General features: G+C 42.2%; 2 protein-coding genes across 13 annotated transcripts in view; both read left to right on the top strand.

Moving 5' to 3' along the window:
* The window catches only part of Ldb2 (LIM domain binding 2), a 345,475-nt gene that overhangs the window by 199,073 nt on the left and 124,120 nt on the right, over positions 1 to 22,282 (top strand). The gene's annotated exons all lie outside the window — the stretch shown is intronic.
* On the top strand, positions 1,413 to 4,956 carry LOC119088645. Its single transcript, XM_037209016.1, has 2 exons — positions 1,413 to 2,013; positions 3,943 to 4,956. The coding sequence occupies exons 1-2, from the start codon at positions 1,708 to 1,710 to the stop codon at positions 4,264 to 4,266; spliced, it is 630 nt and encodes a 209-aa protein (XP_037064911.1). The 5' UTR covers positions 1,413 to 1,707; the 3' UTR covers positions 4,267 to 4,956.

The following is a 22,282-nucleotide window of genomic DNA, read 5'->3' as shown; positions in this document are numbered from 1 at the left end:
TTAAATTAACCCATTTTTATAAATCTATACCTTGCCACGTGGCTGGTGGCTTACCGGCGTCTTTACGTGCTGCTTCTCCTGGTGGTGGCTGCAGTGTCTCTCCTCTCAGCCTTCCGCTTCCCAGAATTCTCCTCTCTCCTTGTCCCACCTACTTCCTGCCTGGCAACCTACTTCCTGCCTGGTCACTGGCCATCAGTGTTTTATTTATATAGAGCAATATCCACAGCAGGATGCCCTTTTAGGAAAAGAGTGAGGATAGCAGGGGGTTTTTGTTTGTTTGTTTGTTTTTTGGAACAATGTGGCCAGTGGAAATGGCCCAGACCATCTATGTTTACTTGGTTGGTTAGCTCAAGTTGATTGAATACATACAGGAAACTCACCCTGAGCTGGCCTGCCCTTCCCATTGCCCTTCTGAAGCTGCTTTCCACTGGGGGTTCCTTGTGAAAGATGGCATTGAAGGAAGTAGAGCTCTGAAAATAGACTTCTTTACATTGTCAGTTTCAAGGTCTGACTATTCTTAGAAATTTCTAACGTGACACAGGCAATCCCATTAGATTATATAGCAGTATACACTGGGTAATTTAGGGAAATGAGCAAATAGAAGCCGTTAGTGCTCCCAAAAGCATCATAATTCTCCTGCAATCTGAGCAGGATTATACTATAAGAAAAGCTCCTGTTACTACGCTCAGGTGCTAAAGTACTATCTCTTTTCACCTCCATTTCTGTCTCTGGTGGGTTAATGGTATCTTCACCATCCCAAAGATGAGAAAACTAGCAGGGTGAAAGAATGTAACAGGAGTCGGACACTTTGTGTGGGAATGGGGACAGGCCCCATCACCCGGAGTATACACCTCCCTGAGATTCAGTGATTGTAAACAAAGAAACAAGAAGCCCTCAGCTCTAGACCAGGTCTCTTGGATAAGTCAGTCAAGGCTCCACAAGATAAGTAAAACCACATTACAATTTTTTAAATTGTCAGACAACCTGTGGCAACCTAATGCTCTGACAGAGATCATAGACACAGAGCAAATGCTTTTTAAGGAAAATGCAATGTAAAGTGTATTAGTTCCTTTGCATGTTTCCGGGATGAAATACTCAACACAAGCAACTTACAGAAGGAAGGGTTCATTTGGACTCAGTGTGAGGTTGTAGTCCATCATGGAAAGACCATCACAGAGGCAGGAACTTGACATGGCTGGTCCCAGTGCCTCTGCAGTCAGGAAACAGAGAGATGCTATAGCACCCCACCCTTGGAACACTTCCCTCACTTTCAGGGTGGGTCTTCTCTCTACAATAAACCTAATGTAAAACTCCCTCACTGATCCGGGCGGTGGTGGCACACGCCTTTAACCCCAGCACTTGGGATGCAGAGGCAGGCGGAGTTCTGTGAGTTTATGGAAGAGAGTTGCAGGACAGCCAGGGCTGTTACACAGAGAACCCCTGTCTTGGTAAAAAAGAAAAACAAGACAAACAAAAAGCCTCCCGCACAGCCATACATATGGGGTGGGGTGTCCTGGGTGCAGCTAGATCCTGTCCCATCGACAACTGCTATTAACCCTCACATAAAGGAAGGAGAGCTTACCAGCATTTTCTGTCTGGTTTGCTGGTGCTGGTAGCAGCTCGAACGGCCTCTGCCATTCTGCTGTTTCAGTGACTTTGGACACATGCCTGACCTCAAGATCAAATGTTGTCCCATCAGTTGTATGGATGTTAGGGCAGCTTTGCAACTGCCTTGTGAATGATGGAGAAGCATGGCTTCCTTTCTGCCCAGAAGGAACTGAAACTGACTTGCTTCCTCTTATGGACCCAGGGGATTCTCTTTCTTCAGGAAGTCCCCAGATGACATCAGTCCTTACTCTGTTCTTCTCTGTATGTTTGTCTCTCTTCTTCCACAAAGAATGTCCCACCCCGTGCCATCCTCCTCCAGTTCCTCAGGAGGCTGGTAGAGAGTGGTCTGGGCAGTGTGGCAAGAACTGGGACCAGCACACATATCCTCACCAGCCGCAGGAGTGGGTATGTACACTTAACACCAAAGGCTTTTCTTTCAACTCAGAACTTTATGGGCACAGGAAGAATTGGTAGAGAAAGGCTTATTAATGTATCAGTTTAATGTCCGTTTCTATATATTTATTTATAGTCTATAAAAAGCCAAAGGAGAGCCCACAAAAATGACATGTGCATCAACTACCCATCCTTTCTGCCCAGTAAAATTGCTGCAGCATGTCCTTCTCTCTGCACCCTTGCTGGTACCTCATTCTTCTCTTCTCGCAGGGTTCCTTCCATATCCTGCCCTGCCCCATAGCTCATGGTGAATTTTTCTCTGGAAAGTTACACATACATCTGTGTCTGGGTTGATATGCAAATTGCACATGGTTATCAGATTCCAGTATGCAGTGCATCGTTCTTTTTATGAATGAGGAGATTATAGATTAAGCTTTTAGCACAAAGCAAAGCTGCGCTCCAATTCCAGCTCTGCTACCAATCAAACTGTGATCCTTAGGAAAGTTATCCTCTTAAGCATCCATTTTCTCATGTATTAACAATAAATAAATGAATGAGAATGGTAAAACCCCCTCAAAGGGTTATACAGATTAAATGGAATCACTCATGTAAAATGCTTAGCAAGACACATCAGGACTGACCCACAGAAAGTATCCAATACAGCTGCTGCTGCTGCTGTTGCTGGGCTGCAGATAGATATTAAGAAACAGGTAAGTCCATCAGTCATGTGCGGGATTCCTCAGAATCCCACAATTACATTTTACTCCACATGACTCAGCTTCCAGCATGGGTGAGGAAGGCAGCTGATGTGCCAGCCTGAACTTGGCAGGAGGAGGGAGGCCAGAAACCATATTCACTTTACTCCAGCATTATTTAGTTCATGGAGATTTCCTTTGTCTTTTCACAATGTTCTTGCTTGCCTTTGGTGCTGAATCACTCCTCCCCTGCTGTGTGGAGGCCATTTATGTATACACAGTGCTTGCAAAAGCAGGAAAAACTTCAGAACCCAGCAAATTTGAGTTCAAATCCTCATTCTTTTACTTCCATGCCTTGTAATTCAGAATAATTTACTTAAATCTTTGTGTTTCATTTTCTTTATGTGACTCATAAAGTTGACAAGAAGCTCGTGTGTGTGTGTGTGTGTGTGTGTGTGTGTGTGTGTGTTTAAAACATGTTGCACTCTGTATCCTGAAAACCTTTGAAATAGTTTCTGGAATCATTTTGTTCTATTAATACTTTTCCTGAACTGTTTTGCTCATGTAGGAGACATGTACAGAAGAAATAGAGGGGAGAGAATTCCCTGAGTGCCTGAGTGCACATTAATTGATGGGAGGGGCTCTTCCCAATAGATGTGGTATTATTTGGTTTCCAAAGCAATCACTCCTCTCTCTGTTTTGATAATTGTCATCATTGAAAGCTAGGGTTCTTGTAAGCAGACAATGAACTCTCACCATGCCAAGGCTGGGGAGTAGCAGATCAAGGTTCCTGAAGCCATGGCATCTGATGAGAGCTTGCTCCATGGTTATGGAAAGCTTTATGTTCTTCCCTTGTGTGGCAGAGATCAAGAGACAGATGGAGAGAGCATAAGGTTAAGAGTACCTTCTTGTCAGAGCACCAATCCCCTTGATGATGTTGGAGACCCTGGGACCTAATCACCTCCAAGAGGTCTCTCCTCTTAATGCCAGCACAGCGAGAGTGATAGGACTTTAAAAGACGAATTGGGAGGAGGAGGTTTGGGACACAATATGTCAATCCTTCATAGTTCTTAACAAGAAGCATGAGTTCATTGCATCAATGAACTCAAGTGAATAACTGATTTTCTTTTCAAGTTTACAGAGGGAAACTTTAACAATCGAATCATGTAAAAATAAAGAAATAAATAAAAATCCCACTCTTCTGGTATTTGGCTGATTTAAAAAAAACACTCATTTTTTTTTTCAGAAGGCACAAGAGATGAAGGTAGAGGAGGAAATACAAGCGAAGTTGAGTACAATGGCAGAGAAAGTAGGAAACGAAACCTGGAAAGAACGAATGCTGGATGAATGTTGGATGAACAAGAAGGACATTTGTAGTTTGTGGCAAGAGCACAAGCAGGCGAAATCAAACAGGCCAGTGGCCAGTTTTATTTTTGGACTGGTACAGCACTACCAAATAATGTCAACAATCCTTCCTTCCTTCATGCATTCGTTCAAAAGCGAGCAAACTTCACCTACAGTGCCACTGCAGGCTCTGTCCCAGTGCCAAGAACAAGCTGGTATGACTTAGATTCCCATGGTTTCCCAGCAACATCTACCCCCTGGCAGGCCTCCGGTTTGGGGAAAGCAGCCCCTGATGTAGGGGTTCACTGGGAAGGTTGGTTTCAGATTCTTTGTGTCAGCCGTCAGCATAGCTGCTCAAAAGTGAGCATGATTTCTCACACACAGGAGTGAAATCTTATTGTTGTGTCCCCATGTTTTGTCTTTGTGTGAGCCTTGGAGCCTCTCCACCACTAAGAGTGAGAATTTAGTGTCAAGAGACAGAAACAATGTTCAGTGACAGCACAAAAGCAATAAACTGTTTTTTCCAACCCATCATTCTTCAGCCATCTCTTTGGGTGAATGCTGTTGGCTTTGTCTGTGAGGAAGGAACTACTACAATGAAGAGAGAAGTTGGAATATAATTTAGTGATTTCCAAAAGGGGGTCAGATTCCTGGCCTCTTTCTTCTTGGAGCTTTCTTTGGTAGAAGATGTAGTTTTGATACTATGGTCAATCAGCTGTGCTCTGCAATGCTTGTATATCTTGCCTTATTTTGATCTGATTCTATGGTCACTTGCTAAAGAATGCTTCCTGTTTCTCAGAAACCTGAATGGCTCTGGTGATGCTACATTCTAAAGAAGGGTCCTTCAAATTAGTTAGAGTCACCTTTAACCTGGATTGTTGTCTAGCATGCTCCTTTCCCTGCTGCTCCCCACCCCCACCCCCCACCCCCACCCCCCAACCCTCGCGCAAAAACAAACAAACAAACAAACAAACATAGTTTTGTTTAATTCTTTCAGTAGGAATTATCAGACCTACTCAACAGAGGGAGCCCTGGGGGGTTTTAGCAATTCAGCTACAGGAACATATTCAACAAGTTGGCAGTGTGTTCTCTAAGTCCAATGTAAAGTTGTTGCTTTTTCCCAGGCCAGCTTAAAAAGAGCTTGAGAGATGTAAAGGATGTTTGACGTAATCCCAGCTAACTCCCTGATTTCAGAGAAGCAGAAACAAAGGCCTAATGAAGTTAAATGAGGCAAGCAAGGACCACATCTTCTGTACCAGCAGAGTCAGGATTGGACCCCAGTCTCCTGGGTCTCAAACACTTCTCATTAGCAGCCGGTCAACATCCTTTCTTTTCATCACCTACTTATAATAGCAACAGGGTTTGTCTTTTACAGGAAGTCCCAACGAACTTGGAAGAGTGATCTCTAAGCTGGGAGAGGAAAATTAAGATTGTCTTCCAGGCCCTGGTGAAAGAAATTTCCATTTTGGGTTTGCTGCCCTTTTGTCTCTAGTTTAGGAATTGATAAAATGTAGCTTGTCGGTCACACTCAACTTGTCCCATATTATAAATAGCATTTTATTGGAGCCCTGCCAGGTTCACTCATTCCCATATCACAAAGGACTGTCTTCCCTTTCTTCTTCTGTCTATAAAGCTGAAGTTCAGAAGTGCTTTGGTAGTACTGACAGTAGTCATAGCAGAGAATATAATCTCCTAAAATATAACAGCCTATCCACTAAAAAATAAAATAGCCTCTATTTGACCATTTGCAAAAAATATTTTTCAACCACTGCTTTTGTTGATACTTAGGTTGGCCCAGAGTACTGACTATATTTTTTTAGGAAAGTTTTCTTTTTCTCCACTTCATAAATGCTAACGGATGGCAGAAATGTTACCAAATCCAGATCCAAAGGTCCAAGTGTTTCCCCTGGGCTGAAGTCAGAACACACTCCATCTCTGTCTTCAAGAACAAATTAAAAATAAGCTTCAGCTCTCCAGAAAATAATCCACTGTTTTCTACATGCTGATTCCACCCCTCCCCCGCTACACACACACACAAAATAAGAAATAGAACTGTGTCAGCTGCTCAATAAGCCAAAATATGATGAATGAGCAATCAAGGGCTATATACATATTTTGTAGAATATTCTTGATGAGTTGAATTCTACCTAAATCCAGCCATGCTTCATGTGTTAGTTTTTATTACAATTGGGCAGAAATCACTGTGGCCGTTGTCTGCTCTTGGACCCATCTGGCTTGTATTTCTGCTTGTACTGGCTAACAACAACAACAAAACAAAAGGAGCACAGAACAAAATCCACACCGGGGCCAGCTGAGGTCTGCTTGTTTTAGCCACACTGGTGGTATTTTCTCTGGCACATTTAAGGTACATATTTCAAACCAGATAAGCCAGAAATGTACTTGCTAATATAAAAGTTGCAATAGAAAAAGCCGGGTGGTGGTGGCACATGCCTTTAATCCCAGCACTTGGAAAGAAGAGGCAGGTGGATCTCTCTGAGTTTGAGGCTAGCCTAAGCTACAGAGTAAGTTCCAGGAAAGATGCCAAAGCTACACAGAGAAACCCTATCTCAGAACAACATCAACAAAACAAACAAACAAACAAAAAGAAAGCAAAGAGGGAGCTTGCATCTGTAAGATGTGTATTTAATTAACTGTACTAACTATGAGCATCACTGTCCAAAGATTGATTCCCATTTTCCACGGAGGACTTTTGATGCTGCCCAGTATTTGCTCAGCCAGTAGCTGTAGTTCCAATTCCCTCTTTTGTGCTCACAAGATCTTGTGATGCATTGCTACTAACAAAATGTGAGAAAAAAGATGGATATTGTTTTGAAGCTGTAAGATTCAGGTATCAGGTGGTCCTTCTTCACTCTGTTTACTCCCCCAAGTGGATTAGGGCTGAGGATGATGGGGCTATAAGAAGGAAGGAACTGAGTCATGTGTCTGAATCACTCACTATACAGTTGGTACATCTCCCATTCATGGGGCAGACAAACAAGAAACATGTGTCTATCTCATTAAGACACTCTATCTAGGGTTTTGTAGGTTGCGGCATCTGAAATAAATTGATACGATATTATCATATATCAATATGTTAATAATTCACTTTTCAATGTTTTACTTACTTTTGTTTTTTTGACAGCCTCCTCTAAGGCCAATGGTTCACCATCTGTGGGTCGTGACCCCTTTGCTTTGATCGACCCTTTCATAGGGCTTGTTTAAGACCATCCATTAGAAAATACAGATATTTGCATTAAGATTTGTAAAAGTAGCAAAACTACAGTCGTGAAGTAACAATGAAAATGATTTTATATTTGGGGGTTGCCATAACATGAAGAACTGAATTAAAGGGTTGCAGCAGCAGTGAGGTTGGGAAGCACTGCTCTAAGTGCGATTTTCTTTAGCGATAGTATGTCCCTACGGGTAGAGTAATGATCCTCAGAACAGGTGCTCATGCACATTTCTAAGCAGTTCTTAGGCTTCTGTCTTCTTTGTGAATTGGTATTTGGACCTGTACAATTCCAGACCATGTCCTGGCAAGACTAAGAGATTCCGTTTCAGGCATGTGATAATAAGCCATCCGATCCAGTTCCTGTTGCAAGTCAATGATGGTGCTAAGTCTAGAACTCAGGTGTTTTAATCCTCCAACTTCCTTTGTGTATGTGTGTGCGTGTGTGTGTGTGTGTGTGTGTGTGTGTGTGTGTGTGTGTGAGAGAGAGAGAGAGAGAGAGAGAGAGAGAGAGAGAGAGAGAGAGAGAGAGATACATTTTGGACCATGTTTATACTTGATGTTATTTTAGCTCTTAGTTGCAGGAAACATTGTGAGTAGACCTCAGCTAGTGCCCTGTCTCCCAGTCCAACTGTTTTCTACTAGAGGATTCTTTCAAACAAGAATACATTGGGAGATAAATACAGTTTTTGTTCTGTAATGAATTATTTAAAGTGACATACTATTTTCTGGACCTCATAAACATTTATGAAAGTTCACTTTCCATTTATCTGTGGGAGAGAGCGCTCCCTGATGAGATGGGTATGTATAGTTTTAAAAAAGAAAACCAACATTAATGCAATTTATCAGAACAATAGATATATAAATGAGAAGGGATATCTGCCAAGGGGTATGTCCTACAGTCGTAGGTAGGGTAGATTTTGGAAACTGAGTCGTGTACACCAAAGTGAATTACAGGTGAGTTACACTTTCTTGATAGATGTTCTTGGGGACTCAAAAGGAACCCAGTAACCAGTGCTGTTTCTCACCTTAATTCTGAACACTAGTGATGTAAAAAGTAGCATTAAAATGGAAAAAAAAAAAGTCATTTTTTTCCACCAAAAGTCCAGGCTGGTGGCCTCTACTTCATGTGCTTTTCATTGTGAACCTTAGAACTGAACCCTTGTAGAGCTTCCCAGGCACAAGACTCCCCACAGGAGCTGAGCTGCCCACCCTCCAAACATCTGTCTGTCTAGAGGTGGAAGCAAGGTGCCTGTCAACATCTTAAATTAGTTGAGCTGTACTCGTATAAAGAAAACCTATGGGATGAGCAAGCAGGAAACATTGCCAGCTAATGGGTGTGTATCCCTGGGCACTAGAATGAATAGATATTGGAAGTCTACCATGCCTGTCATTGGCCTGAGTGCTCTGAAAGGCAACACAGGACTCTTCACGGACACCTTGTGTTGAAGGTCAATGGGTCTTCCAGAAGCAGCATTTTCACTTCATGTGTGCAGAGGTCCTCTGGCAGTGCCTGATCCTTTTTGCCTTCCTGGAGACACGGTTGTATTCATTTGTCCCTCTTGTCCCCTCCTACTAAGAGACTTCAAGATTTTTTTATGGAGCTGGCCGAACTGAAATTGGAACCTTTTATTCTTTTGACTAGTTACTTTCAGCTTGTTTCTAAGACTTTGCTTCGTTTCCCCAACAGATTAAAATAATTACAGTATGGGAGCACACACTTGACTTTTGAAGACTCACCTTCCATCAGCTGCCTTATACAGTTGTCTCTTTTTTCTTCATCTATGCAAACATGGTGATGAACAATGCTCAAAATGACCTTTTTTTTTAAAAAAAAATGGTACATGCTCACCTTGGAAAGTCACGTTTGCCTATTACTAGAAATCTTCATTGATAAAGAGGGCTCCCATCTCACGGATCTCCTTATTCCACTAAAACTGTTAGAAACTGAGTACACAGAACTGGGGTGCATATACCTTGTTAAAAGGCAAAGTGGTGTGTTTCAATAGTTCGCCTTGTCACAATAAAATTCTTTGATTGGTTCTCATTGCACGTGACAATTTAGAATAGACCCAATGTCTGCCTCTGACATTCATGTGTCACTTCTCAGTTTGGCAGCTCAGGAGCTGAGGTGGGCTCAACTGCATTCTCCGCTGAGTCCTCACACTACAGTTTGATCACGGTGCTGTCGTCTCACTGAGGTCTTCTCTGGGAAGAATTCACCCGCCAGTTCATTCAGGCTGATGACGGAACTCAATTTCTTAGGACTGTAAAACTCAAAGGTCTCCATCTGCTTGTCGGCTGTCAGCTAGGGTCACCTCCTGGATGGGAAAGGTCGTTCATGCTCCCCTCATTTCAGTAGGAAAAGTCTCCAGTCTCCCACTGAATCTCTCTGTTTTTAAAGGGCTCAGTTGATCAGGTCCTTCAGTCACCCATCTTGATTAATTCCACTGCTTACTTACATCCATGAAGTCACTTTAAAATAGCAGCTATACTTTCTATATTACACTGAACAGTCGGGTCCCAATAAAGCTGCAGTGTCTCCTTATAATTCTGCCAACCACAATTCTGTGTCTTAAGGGTTTTCATCTTAATGGCAAATTTTCAGAGGTGCTGGTTATTCAAACTGTGCTGTTCTTTGTACCTTTCTTCAGTTATGGAAGAGTCCATGGCTGTTGCTTCTAAACAGTGAGGAAAGAGACTGCAGCTTTTATGCATCAAACTAGTCACTTTAACTTTCATTTCCACTCATCTTTTATCTCCAGGCCATGTAAGTGAGCATTTGTCAGAGCAAAAACCTCCCAGCGGGAATAAGAAACTACCAGAACACCCCAAACATTTGCAACAATATATTTGATCTGGAGCTGAATGTAACCAAAGAGAATCTCAGATTAATAAGCTATAAGATCCTTACCAAAGGAGAGGCCTTCCTTATCTCCTGGGAACATGGCACAGCCAGGCTGCTGGGCCAAAGCTCTGGGCTTGGTTTGTAACCCAGTCCTTCTCCTCATGAGTTTTCTGTGGCCCTGGAAGGCTGCTCTGCCTGACTCAGCATCCTTCTATCCATTATCTGCCTGCTTCCGAGCCTTTCTCCTCTCTGATCTGTTGGTTCTGTATGCATTTTTAATTCCTTAGCATGTCTCATGCACATAGACTTAGCTGATTTGTTTCACTTAGATTGATTCCAAGACCCTTGAAAGCTTGGGAGTTGGAAGAAGCTCAAGTCTTCTAAGCCTGAAGCCACACTAGACCCTATTCACTCTTCTGCTATTCACTCTCCTACTCCCACATAGGACCCCAAGGCAATTTTCCTCCAACATTTACCATCTATGTTAAATGCTTCACAGGTATTGATATATGCGGCTGTAACACATAGGCACTATCCTGTCCTGAGGATATGGAACTGAGATTCATGAAGGTTGAAAATGTCTTCAGGCTCAATGCTATTAAGCAAGAGGCAAATAATCAAAGCTCAGAGGTGAATTGGGCAATCACCATCTGACTCTTGGTTCTACCCACCCCTCCTTTTGACCTACAATTCCATCCATGAGAACCTTACAAGCTTTCAGTTTCTAAACTCATCCTCTACTATAGACCAGAGTCCTTCCTGCACTTGGCTCTCATTTCCTCTTTTCATCTCTGTATTTCTACAGTAGTTATAACATACATTATTTATTTTATTCCATTGACTTTAAATCAAGTATCATGTCTATTATGTCTTTTTAATAGTGGGGACTGAATTTGCACCTAGGCACGTGATCTACACACTGTTGCATCCTTAGCCCACACCATTCTCATATTTTCTTTTGATTCTGAGTCCTAACTTACCATCTAAGTTATACATGAGTGAGGTACTTTCTTAGAGTGATCTACATATTTGGACCTTCACATTATGCATGTAGCAGGTGAATACATTTTCTGCTTCTGTATAAATTGCCACCTAACAATGTGTCTCATGAAGAACAGAATTTCCAGTTTGTGCTCTAATCCAAACTGGGTCACTTGTGTGTGATGGGACCTTGTGCTAGAGCCTTCCTTTCATATGCCCCAGCCTCTTCAGTCCCAGCACAAGAACTAGCAATAATGGAGATGGAATAGAGAAGGAGAACTTTTAGTCCTCTTCTTCTGTTGCTTCTTCTTCTATCATCCAGGTTTTTTCATTTCTGGAACAATACATGTGAACACTCTCTAAGAGACACTGAATAAGTCTTTGCAAAAGAGTAAACAGTGCACTTGAGTTCAATTGGAGGTGAAGTAATGAAAGAATCTCTCTCTTCCTCCTTCTATTCTTCCCATCTTCTTTCCCTCCCTCTCTCCCTCCCTCCCTTCCTCCCTCCCCTAAGCTCATGGCCTGTCAATGTGAACCTGTGTCACATATTCAGTTTTTCTTTGGCTTCTCCAGGAGATAGTTTGCAATAGAGGCTTTCATTGGATTATAAAATACATTTCTTCAATGTGTTTGTGTAAGTCCAACTAACACCTACCTATATGCTTCAATTTCCTTTTTGTCTGATAAGCATTTTTGTTTGACCAAGCACAGACAAAATACATGTAAGTTTATAAGAATTATGTATAAGAAACATGGGAATCTATGCATGAGTAAGTCAAATCTGGAACTGATTTAGTTAAATGTGACATATTGAATTGAACTATTGTAGTGAGAAGAGATACAAGACAATGTATAGGTACCATACTGAGATATTATCAGAGCTAATGCTTTCAAATACTAAACATTAGTTACATGATCCATATTAAAATATTAAGACATTATATTGTTAACGGCACAATCCACATTGAGATCAAAACCAATGTAATGAATAACAAACATATAAATTAATTCATCTTGATTTTTTTTTTTTTTTGTAACTAACTGGAAGACTTCTTTCAGTTTGGTCTTGCTTTGCCAAGTAGACCATAAGTTCTATAATAGCACACTGTTTTCTTTTTCTTTTCTTCATGTTTTTTTCTCTCTCTCTCTCTCTCTCTCTCTCTCTCTCTCTCTCTCTCTCTCTTTCCTTTTTGTACAAAAGTTGCTAATATAGAAATGACCATGAATTGATGAACCATTATTCATTGGAAATAGACCTTAGTATTGTTTCATACTGAGACTATGCAGAGTCTTTATCATGCCACCAAATAAGGATCTTTATCAGTTCACATGACAAAATCGTATAGAATAAAACACACATATGATGCACACATACACATGTGGGGCATGTATGCATACAATACCAATGACAACAGTAACTAAAAATGACAATAAAAAGGGGTCCCTTCAAGCCGGGTGGTGGTGGTGGTGGCGGCGGCGGCGGCGGCGGCGGCGGCGGCGGCGGCGGCGGCGGCGCACGCCTTTAATCCCAGCACTCGGGAGGCAGAGGCAGGCAGATCTCTGTGAGTTCGAGGCCAGCCTGGTCTACCAAGTGAGTTCCAGGAAAGGCGCAAAGCTACACAGAGAAACCCTGTCTCAAAAACCAAAAAAAAAAAAAAAAAAAGGGGGGGGATCCCTTCAATACCTTCCATAAACCATTTGAGTAAGGTGGGTGGACTGTGTTGAATGTCAAAGCTACAAGTGGTTATAAATCACCTGGTATGGATGTTGGGAAATTACTCAGGTCCTCTGCAAGATGAGGACATGCTCTTAACTGTTGAGCTGTCTCTCCATCTCTGTGTAGTTTCCATGTATGTAAATATAAAAACATATCATCAGAACATAGAGGCAGATCAATTTTTGGTTTGCAGATGGGAAAACAGATATTTTGTTACAATGAACTGATTAAGGGCAGAAGCTAAGTATACTCCCTTAATATTGACATGGAATTAACCAAAGAAGGGTGTGTGTGTGTGTGTGTGTGTGTGTGTGTGTGTGTGTATCTGTCTGTCTGTCTATGAGTGTGTCCTTTCAATAGACGAAGGTTTTTTCTTTCATTGTTTTTCTCTTTAGTAATGACAAATAACAAGAGAGTATTAGTTAATTTTCTTGATGTCACTGACTAAATATCTGGCAGAAATAACTTCGGATGATGCAAAGGTTTTGACTCAGGCTTCCAGAGGATCTGACCATTATGATGAAGAAGAGTCTAGTGGAAGAGAGCAGCTGATATCATGGTGTCCAGCACTTGGAGAAAGGGAATGCTGCTACTCTTTGGGCTTTCTTCTTCTTCTCATTCTGTCCAGGAACCCACACCATGGAACTCCTAGAGTAACTCGTCTCCTTTGTTAGAAGTTTTTGGAAAATCTTCACAGACACAACCAGAATTGTGCTTCACCAGTTGCTATGGTGTTTCAAAATTCAGTCCCCTTGACATGAAAACCAATCATAGCAATAGTCTATTCAGTAACTCCTTTGTGCTAGACTTCATAAGTTCACAGCTCTCAACTGATGTAATGTATGGATTGGAGACAGAGAGAACAGAGCTCAGACCAGAGCCCCATGTGCCCCCTGTGTGCTTTGAGGTAGTTGTATAACTTCTCAGGTTCCTTATCCGGTATGGTGGTTTGAATGAGACACAGCTCTCGTATGCTCATGTATTTGAATACACCGTCCCCAGGTGGCGCTACTGTTTGGGAATGTGGTGTATCCTTGCTGAATGAATTTTTTTGTGGGTGGTGAGTTCTGTGAGTTTGTATCTTCGCTCTACTTTTAGTTCAATCTCTCTGTTTCATGTTTGGTGCTGAAGATGTGATCTTTCAGTTCTCTGCTTTAGCCATCTAAAGCTAAGCCTTCTGGCTATTCTTTACTCTTCCTCTGGAACCATAAACCAAAATACAGCCCCCATCCCCCACCCCTCCACTAAGTTGCTTCTAGTCATAGATTTTTATCGAAGCAACAGAAAATTAACAAATAACACCCAGCAAATACAGGTACACAGTCATCTTATCTTTTCACAAACACAGAGCTCAGAAATCAGCGTTAAGCAATCAGACACCCACCCTAGGCCAGAAGGAACCCAATACAGGGACACTCATGTAACAGGTGCTCATGAGTTTTTGCTGGGAAGAGCATGAACTCCTCTGGCAACTGCAGAGACAAAGAACAGTGGGGGTCCTAGCAGAGGCTGACAAAAAGTACAGCCCTGAGATTCGTAACCACATGCCTATGATGGATTATTACAATTTCCTATCGTGTAATTGCTTTTCTGTTTGACCAAAGGTACCTCGTTTAATCTATTTCTAATTTGTTTTAAACCGTTAATTCTGGAAATGCATAAAATAGGGAAATATTCTTAGGGAAATCTTTCTAACCTCCTTCCCCAGTGCAGATCCAGTTGAGTTAATGTGGGGAAGACACTTGATAAACAATAAAACAATACACAAATGTGGGTTGTTACTGTTATTGTGAGTATTGATCCTTGATCTCATTTCCCTTCAGGCTCCCTCAGCATTTTGGGCACAGATATCCCACAGAGTGTAATGGCACTTGTGAAAGTGGAGAAGAAATGTAAGAAATAGATAGATAGATAGATAGATAGATAGATAGATAGATAGATAGTCTCATTTGGGTATTCGCATTTCCCATCTTTTCCAACAAGAATTTCTAAGCTGGACATACAGTATCTGCTGACTTTTCACTAGAGCTGTGCATTGTGGGTGTTTAGCAGCCAACTGGCAACCCAATCATTGTAGAGGAGGAGCACACATGAACGTAGGCATTAATTACTACAGTAGCAGCAAAGAGAAACAGTGCAATCAGTAAGAAGGACCCCCGCATCTAATTTTTACATACAATCAACACATATCTGTAGATAGAGGGACTACAGAAACACAGTGGGAAGACTCACACCATCTTAAGGTGACCATGATCCCTGATCCCAGGTCAAAGTCAGGGCCAGCAGGGCTCATTTTGACCATGGAGTTCTTGTTCTTCAGATGTCATTTACTCAGTAATTATTTAATACCCACAAGTATTTTCAGCTGTGTCCCAGTAAAAGCTACATGAGCTAATGATCTGGAAAATCTAGAATACTGTAAATAATGAAAATCATATATATCTAGATTTTAAGTGAAGCTTTTCCTGAAGCAGCTTCTGAAAAGGGTGAATAAATGTAAGCAAATATACTAAACTCACACACATTGAATTACAAACCCAAACTTTTGGCCACAAACCGTAATCCTCAGTAATGATCTGGGAAAAGGAGAAAGTGGGGAAAAAAGGAGAGAGGAGGAAGTGACAGACCAGAGGAGGAAGGGGAGGAAAGAGACAGGAGGCAAGGAAGGTAGAAGAAGGGAGCAGGGAGGGAAGGGGAGAGGGAAGAAAAGGAGGAAAGGAAGAGAGAAATTCTCTTCTCCACTTGAAGGAAGCATTGTTTCCTCCAGGGACAGGAGGAAGGGTCGCTTGCTGCTTGCTGTGGTCTCACTGACTCTGGAAGCAGCAGCACTGTGTGTAATTAGGATCTGCAGGTCCATTGGCAACAGGACTTCAAACTCCGCCTCCCCTGATGTTAGAGGCTGAGAGGAGCTTGGCTCTCCACTGCCCGCCATCTATTTATCTGCTTTTGTGCTGTAGCTGCTGCCTAAACAGATTTTCTGTTTTTAATAAGGAGCAGGCAAGTCTTACAACCCTTCCCTGAAGTGTAGTTTAAAAAAGAAACCAGAGCACCGTAAATAAGGGCTTCCTTTCCAGTTAACCCTTTCCTGTCCTGTCTCCTAGACACACCACAGACCTGCCTAAGCACCCTTGAACTCCTGGGCAGAATCTCTGGACTCCCCTCCTTTCTGCCTTTCTCTCTTGCATGACCTAGTCAACAATCCTAGTGTTGCAGACAGTTTCACCCTGGAAATGGGCAAAGCTGGGGCCACGCTTGCAGGCTCTGTCTGAGTCCAGACTGAATGTTCTACTTTGTCTCTTCTACTCACAGCTGTGTCTCTTCAAACTAATGGGTTGATGTTCCCGACCCTTGCTTTTCTCTGCTGTGAAAGTGGGAATGCGGATGGCGACGTCCCTGCATCGTTGTGGTTTTGTTTTTAAAGGATCCTGGTTAGAGTAGAAAAACTATGGTTGATGTCTACAGGGGGGCTCCAACACAGAAGGCGTGTTCTCCATAGCCTGGCCAGAGGGCCAACGGGGGATCTGGAACCTGCACACCCGTGGACTCCAGGCAGCACTCGTTTTTTTTTTTTGTTGTTGTTGTTTTTGCTTTGTTTTGCTTTTGTTTTTGTTTTATCAGAGAGACCAAGAAGATGCTGAATTACTAAATCAAAGCTAGGAAAAGAATCCAGATGGGAGGAGGGAGAGAAAAGGGGGGCTAGGGGCTAGGGAAGGAGGGGGGACAGAAGTTCTTCTGACCCTTGGAGCCCACTTTTGTCCCATGTAGGAAGCCGCTCCGTCTCTCCTACCCTGTGCTTCTTGTTTGGGGTCTGCCTCAATCTCCGGTCTCCTTGTTGAAAGGCTTGGACAGATGGTCTATTGTGGCATCATATTCCAGTGCCAGTTCCCCAAGGCTCTTGCACAGTTCTAAATAGCACGGACCCAGCCTGCAGTGAGGAAAGGATTGGACTCAGATTCTCCCACTGGATCCCTTCTCACCCAGGGAAGCCTGACCGTCTGCTGCCGGTGTTCACAGATGCGGCTGCTATCTGGTGCTCTCCAATTTGCTTTTCTTGAGTTCAAAATTATGTTTCTCCTTCTGATAAGGGAATTCTGAGCACGGGGTTTAATCATGGATTTGTCTTACATGCCGGACTGCAGTGAGTTTGAGCTCTGCCCATGAAGGGAGTCTGGAAATTGATGAGCAGCGGACGGGTGCCTGTAAGCCATGTAGCCAGGCCGGGGGAGTGAAGCGGAGTTTTGTATGCACCGTCTCCTTTACCTTTACCGCAAACAACCTAGGGACTCACTTTAACCAGAGAAGAAAGTCAAAACGAACCAAAGGGGCCATGTAATGTGAAGTGCCCCAAAACAGAGATTTGCAAGAACATTTCTTCCAGGACACACCTGGCACATGACGTTCACATGGCCAAATTCTCTCAAAGACATACCTAGGTTTTAATAACTATCCCCATGCCAAGTTTTAAGAAGAAATTGGAGACAGTGAGATTAAACTCCAAGCTCATGCCTTTGTGCATGTTTTTTTTTTTTTTAAATATTTTCCCCAAGCACTTAAGTGATGATGTCATCCAGCTAAAGGTCTATTTCTGAATATGGCACAGATAAAGCAGGCTGTGGGTTCTACACAGTTCCCTACATACCAGCTGTAACCAATTTCTTTTCTCATATAGAAGCCTATCATAAATCATAAGTTGGTGGCAGGGTTGCAGGTTCAAGATAATCTATGAACACTCTTAACATACAGCTTCATGTTAGGGACACTCAATAAATAACAATCATATATTGAATATTACTACATGCTGAGCATTCTCTTATGGAACACAAATATAAGTTTATTTGATCACAACATAGTTGTTCAGATAAGTGCTATTATTAAGTCCATTTTGCAACAGAGAATATTATGGCACGAAATAGTTAAGGGAATTTGCCCAAGGCTATGCAGTTATAATAAACTGAGACCAGCTGGATTTAGGCTGAGGTTCACAATCCTTGACTGTTTCTATATTTTATGTCATGTTGCACTGTGAACTTGAATTGACTCTGGTCTTTTATTCAATAGAAAGTTAGCCTTAAACTAAAGGACTTGAACTATTGCTATTAGTAAGTTAATCATGGCAGCTTCACATATCACTTTGAGGCTAATCACTGTGATAACGCCCTGTAGAATTGTTCTAAATGATATTCAGCAAGTACAGTAGAGGGCACTAAATATGTGTGGTGTAGTAAACATGACCACCAATCCCTGATACAGGATGTTCACAAAAGTGAAAAAAGAAATCTCCAAAGCCAAAAAAGGTAGTAGATAACAGGAAATAGCTTGCACATGAATGGGGAGAACCTATTGTTGAATGGACTCCCAGGCTACACCTTTGCTTGGAGAATCTTGTATCTTTGAACTGCACCGGACAAGGATTAACTACAAGACCTGACAAAGATTTACAATGATGGGGGCAACACAGCAGATTTCTGACTGGGTCTAGCTCATCATCAGTAGCTTAACCAAGAGCATGCCAAGGCTTGCCTGGAAAGGACCAGGTAGTAAATAATTCAAGATTTGTCGATCTGTATGATTCTGCCGTAAGTCTTCAACTTCAGCATTGTAATACACAGGAAGCCATAGACAATTCTTAACTCAATGTGCAAGAAGGTGTTCCATTTTAAATTTTCATAAGAACAGGTGAGGGGCCAGAACAATGAATGAAACCTCCTGGCCCAATTTATTGCTCTCTGATGCCAATCACAGGCAGAGTTAGTACACTGGTAACATAAAATGCCTGAGGAAGAGAGTTGAGTAAAACATAAATATGGGTGGGTGGGAGAGGTGAGTTGGGTTAGAATCTGTAGTCTGTCACTCGGGGTAACCTTAGACAAGTTATTCAAGTCAGTTAACCCTTTTGAATCTCACACATGTGTCCTGTAAATACCAGACTTTTCTGGGTGTTCATGAAAAGGCCAAAGATATATTTATCAACATCTACAAAATTATTTTAAGCACAAAAAATGAATATATATATATATATCTTCTCATGTGAATAAGGATCAGCAGGGGTGTTTACTGAAAGAAACTGATGTATAGCTGGATCCAGATTTTAGTTGACTTAACTCTGAGACAAAGAAGCCCTGTGTGTGGTCCAGGTCTTCCAAAGGCAGCTGTGAATGTGTGCAGCAACTAAGAATGGATCTGAGATGAGGGGACAGGGTAACACCAGACCAGTGCATCCTGTGAGGACAGGCAGGGCAGAAAGCTTGGAGGAAAACTGGGGATAAGCATAAGGCTTCCCTTGTGTGCATCACCACCTGGAGGCTAGAATTCAAACCACAAAACAGAGGAATTTCTGAGAAAGAATCCCTCAACAGGAGGGCAGCAGGCAGTTTCAGAGGAATACCTGTGTCCATTGCAGCAGGGTCTTCCTGGCACTGTTTTACTGGACTGTTTTCAAGCCAATTTTGAACATTATCCACATCAATGAACATATTTTACCTGCACCTCGATGCATGACTATACAAGAGCATGTAAAAAATAATTTAATTTTTCATAAGACTACCATTCTACCACGTGATATACATTTTGGTAACTTTTCCCTTTTTTTTTTTTTTTTTTGATTTTTTTTCAAGATGCTGGGCATGACCCAGAAATTTGATTTTATTGATCTAGTTGAATTCTAACGGTGTTGGAAACACATTGTTATAAAGGATTGTGTTGTCCCAGGTGGGAGGTTCTGATGGGGTTATGGTGATAGAGCCGACGGTGGTGGTGGTGGTGCTATTATTAAATTGGTGAGTTGCTATATGAGAGAGTCCACTCCAAGTTTCATACTCAGAGTATTTCAAAACTTCTCTGATCCTATATTATCTAACTGTTTTTAGCTGCTTGATAGTTGTAGCCACATTGCAGAATCACCTTCAAAAAATTGCTATATCCTTATGCACAGATGCTTTCTTTTTGTAAGGCTACATATTGCTGGTGGCCAAATATGTAACTGTATATTTGCAGTGATACTCAGGAGAGAAGAAAAATGGTAATAAGGGTGCACAGCCTGGATCTCCCTGACCCCAGGAAGTGAAAGCCCTTCAACCACTGTTGGAAAAGCCAATCAGGAGATTAGGAGGAGAGATCTCAGTCCCAGTTGCCACAATGACTTGCTGTGTAACATGAACAATTCACTCTTTTTATATTTCCTCATGCCCTCCTCTAAGAACTGAGCAGGGGACAAAGCATCTGCTAAGGATTAGACCAGCAATGAGCTTCTAGAGAGGATATCAGTTCAGAATGCAGAAACGGAGCCCAGCTCTCTGCATCCTCAGCAGCTTCCCAATCGAAGAACCTGTATTGCCTTTTCCTTCCACTTTGCTTTATGCACGAGAGAAACAATATCTACGTGTGGCTTCATTCCTAAGTCCACATCTAATTGCTGATATCATGTCTCCTGGGACTGTTGGCTTGGTCATTTCCACCTCTTCCAATAAGGAGCTCTGGTCCATTAGTATGGCTTATATGTGACTGTGAACTTGAAGGGAGAATTCTAATTTTTCTTTCTTCTTTTTTTCATCTTTCCCCTACCTCTATTCATCTCTTTTTGTCCTTCCTGCCTTCCTTCCTTCCTCATTGATTGATAGTTTTTATTGAGATATGGTCTTAATTCTATTGCCCAGGCTGGGCTGGAACTCCTTTGTAATTCAGGCTGGCCTCATATTAACAGCAATTCTTCTGCCTCAACCTCTTGAGTCCTTTGCTTACAGGCATGGTCCACCATGGCTAGATCTAATTTCTACTGTTCAAAAGAATAATAAAAGTCATTGTTTACTTGTTCTGTAAACTGCTCAGAATTTCTTCTTCATAGTCATCCTCATTTCATCATTGAGGAAAGTGAGAGTCAGTAATAGAAAAAAAAAACCACACCCAAAACAAAATTATAAATACAAGGGGTTTTGCAGATTGTTGAGCATAGAGTAGGTGCTGAAAAATGACAATTTCTTTCTCAATCTACAAAATAAGGAATGTATAGATGGAGTGGCCACCACTAACATCCCCTTTGATGGACAAAGCAAGCAAGCTCACAGAGGTCAGAAGACATGCCCCCTTTTATGCTCATAAATTTTAAAAGGGATAAAATTCATTTCCATGTCTTTCTGAGTACAGAGTTCTGTCTGCTTATCATTTTATATAAACCCATAAGTAGGAAGCCTGAAATAAATATGAATATGAGGAATATCCTATGACAGACAGCACATGCCAGGTTGTCAGATGTAAGGGATGAGGTGAAGAGTAAGGTGATATTATGAATGCCATGGAGTGTTTAGACACCTTTAGGGATGGGTGGAATGGAGGACAGCAGGAGGTGAAGAGGGGAAGTTAAGGACAATTCACTTCAGGGTGCTAGTTCTTAGGCAAGTGGGAGGGAAAGTCTCTCCTGGCTATGTCTGTACTGATGGATGTGCCCTAGGCTGATGAACTAATTTTCTTCCTTCCCTCTACCAATATTCTGAAATCTCATCCTCCAGGGAGGCTAGATTGTACAAAAGCAGAGGCTCAGAGTGAACTCCTGATCTCCCACCTCCTGCCATCACTTGAGTGTTCTGTAGAAGGTACACAAAAGATGCAGCCTATGAAGCCTCTGGGGAAGTGGAGGAACCCATTTTCCTTAACCCAAGAGAAGCAGACATTGCCAATAAACCCCAGCACTCTTATCTACAGATTTTAATGTGGTCTTGTGTCCTTCTTAGCCTCTCTCCCTAGACAGTTTTGTTTCCAGAGGAGAACCCTATCTTCCATTCATGAGTCAAGTCATTGTGGGGTTTCCTATGGTTGAAATCTGTACATTTCCCTTCTCCCCTTGCCTGCTCCAGTGATGCAGTAGGCAGAAGTGGAGTACTGTCCACAGAGACCCAGTAGGGCACTGAAAAGTCCCAGGACTGCTAGGAACTCGTCCAGAGGTCCCACCCCTCTCCCTCAGTTTCTTCAGTCCTAAAATGGTCATAATAATGTCTGTTATCCAATAGCTTCTCAAGAGGATCATGTAGCTTCTCTCACATCTGGAAGCATGTAGCCTAAGGTCTGGTGCCTGGCAAGAGATCTGCTCATGTTGATTTCCCTCCTTTTCCTTGCCCAGAGCTGCAGCAGCCCTGGGAAAGCCATGGGTGTGATGCACAGGCATTTCAGATCTCCTAAGAACACCCATTAGGGACAAGCCTAGAGCTGGAAGAGTTCTGAGCTATGACACAGTGTTCTCCCTGTTTCTGGGTATCATTTGACAAATCTGTCACCCTCTCTGTGTTTCCCTTGTACCTTGACATTCACAGTTGCTATGTAGTGACAATCCTCACCCAGCAGACAGACAAGGTGTTCAGGAGATTAACTCAGTGTTCATGGGGCTTCTATATGCCTTCTCTCCATCTCTTCCTTGCATCTGAAAGGGTGTTCCCCAGCCACACAATGTGGATGGAACAAGGTCCTTTTCTTTGCCTTAA

Source organism: Peromyscus leucopus, chromosome 10 (assembly GCF_004664715.2).
Source record: "Peromyscus leucopus breed LL Stock chromosome 10, UCI_PerLeu_2.1, whole genome shotgun sequence".
In the NCBI taxonomy this organism is placed as follows: domain Eukaryota; kingdom Metazoa; phylum Chordata; class Mammalia; order Rodentia; family Cricetidae; genus Peromyscus; species Peromyscus leucopus.
This window is presented reverse-complemented; position numbering and strand designations above follow the sequence as displayed.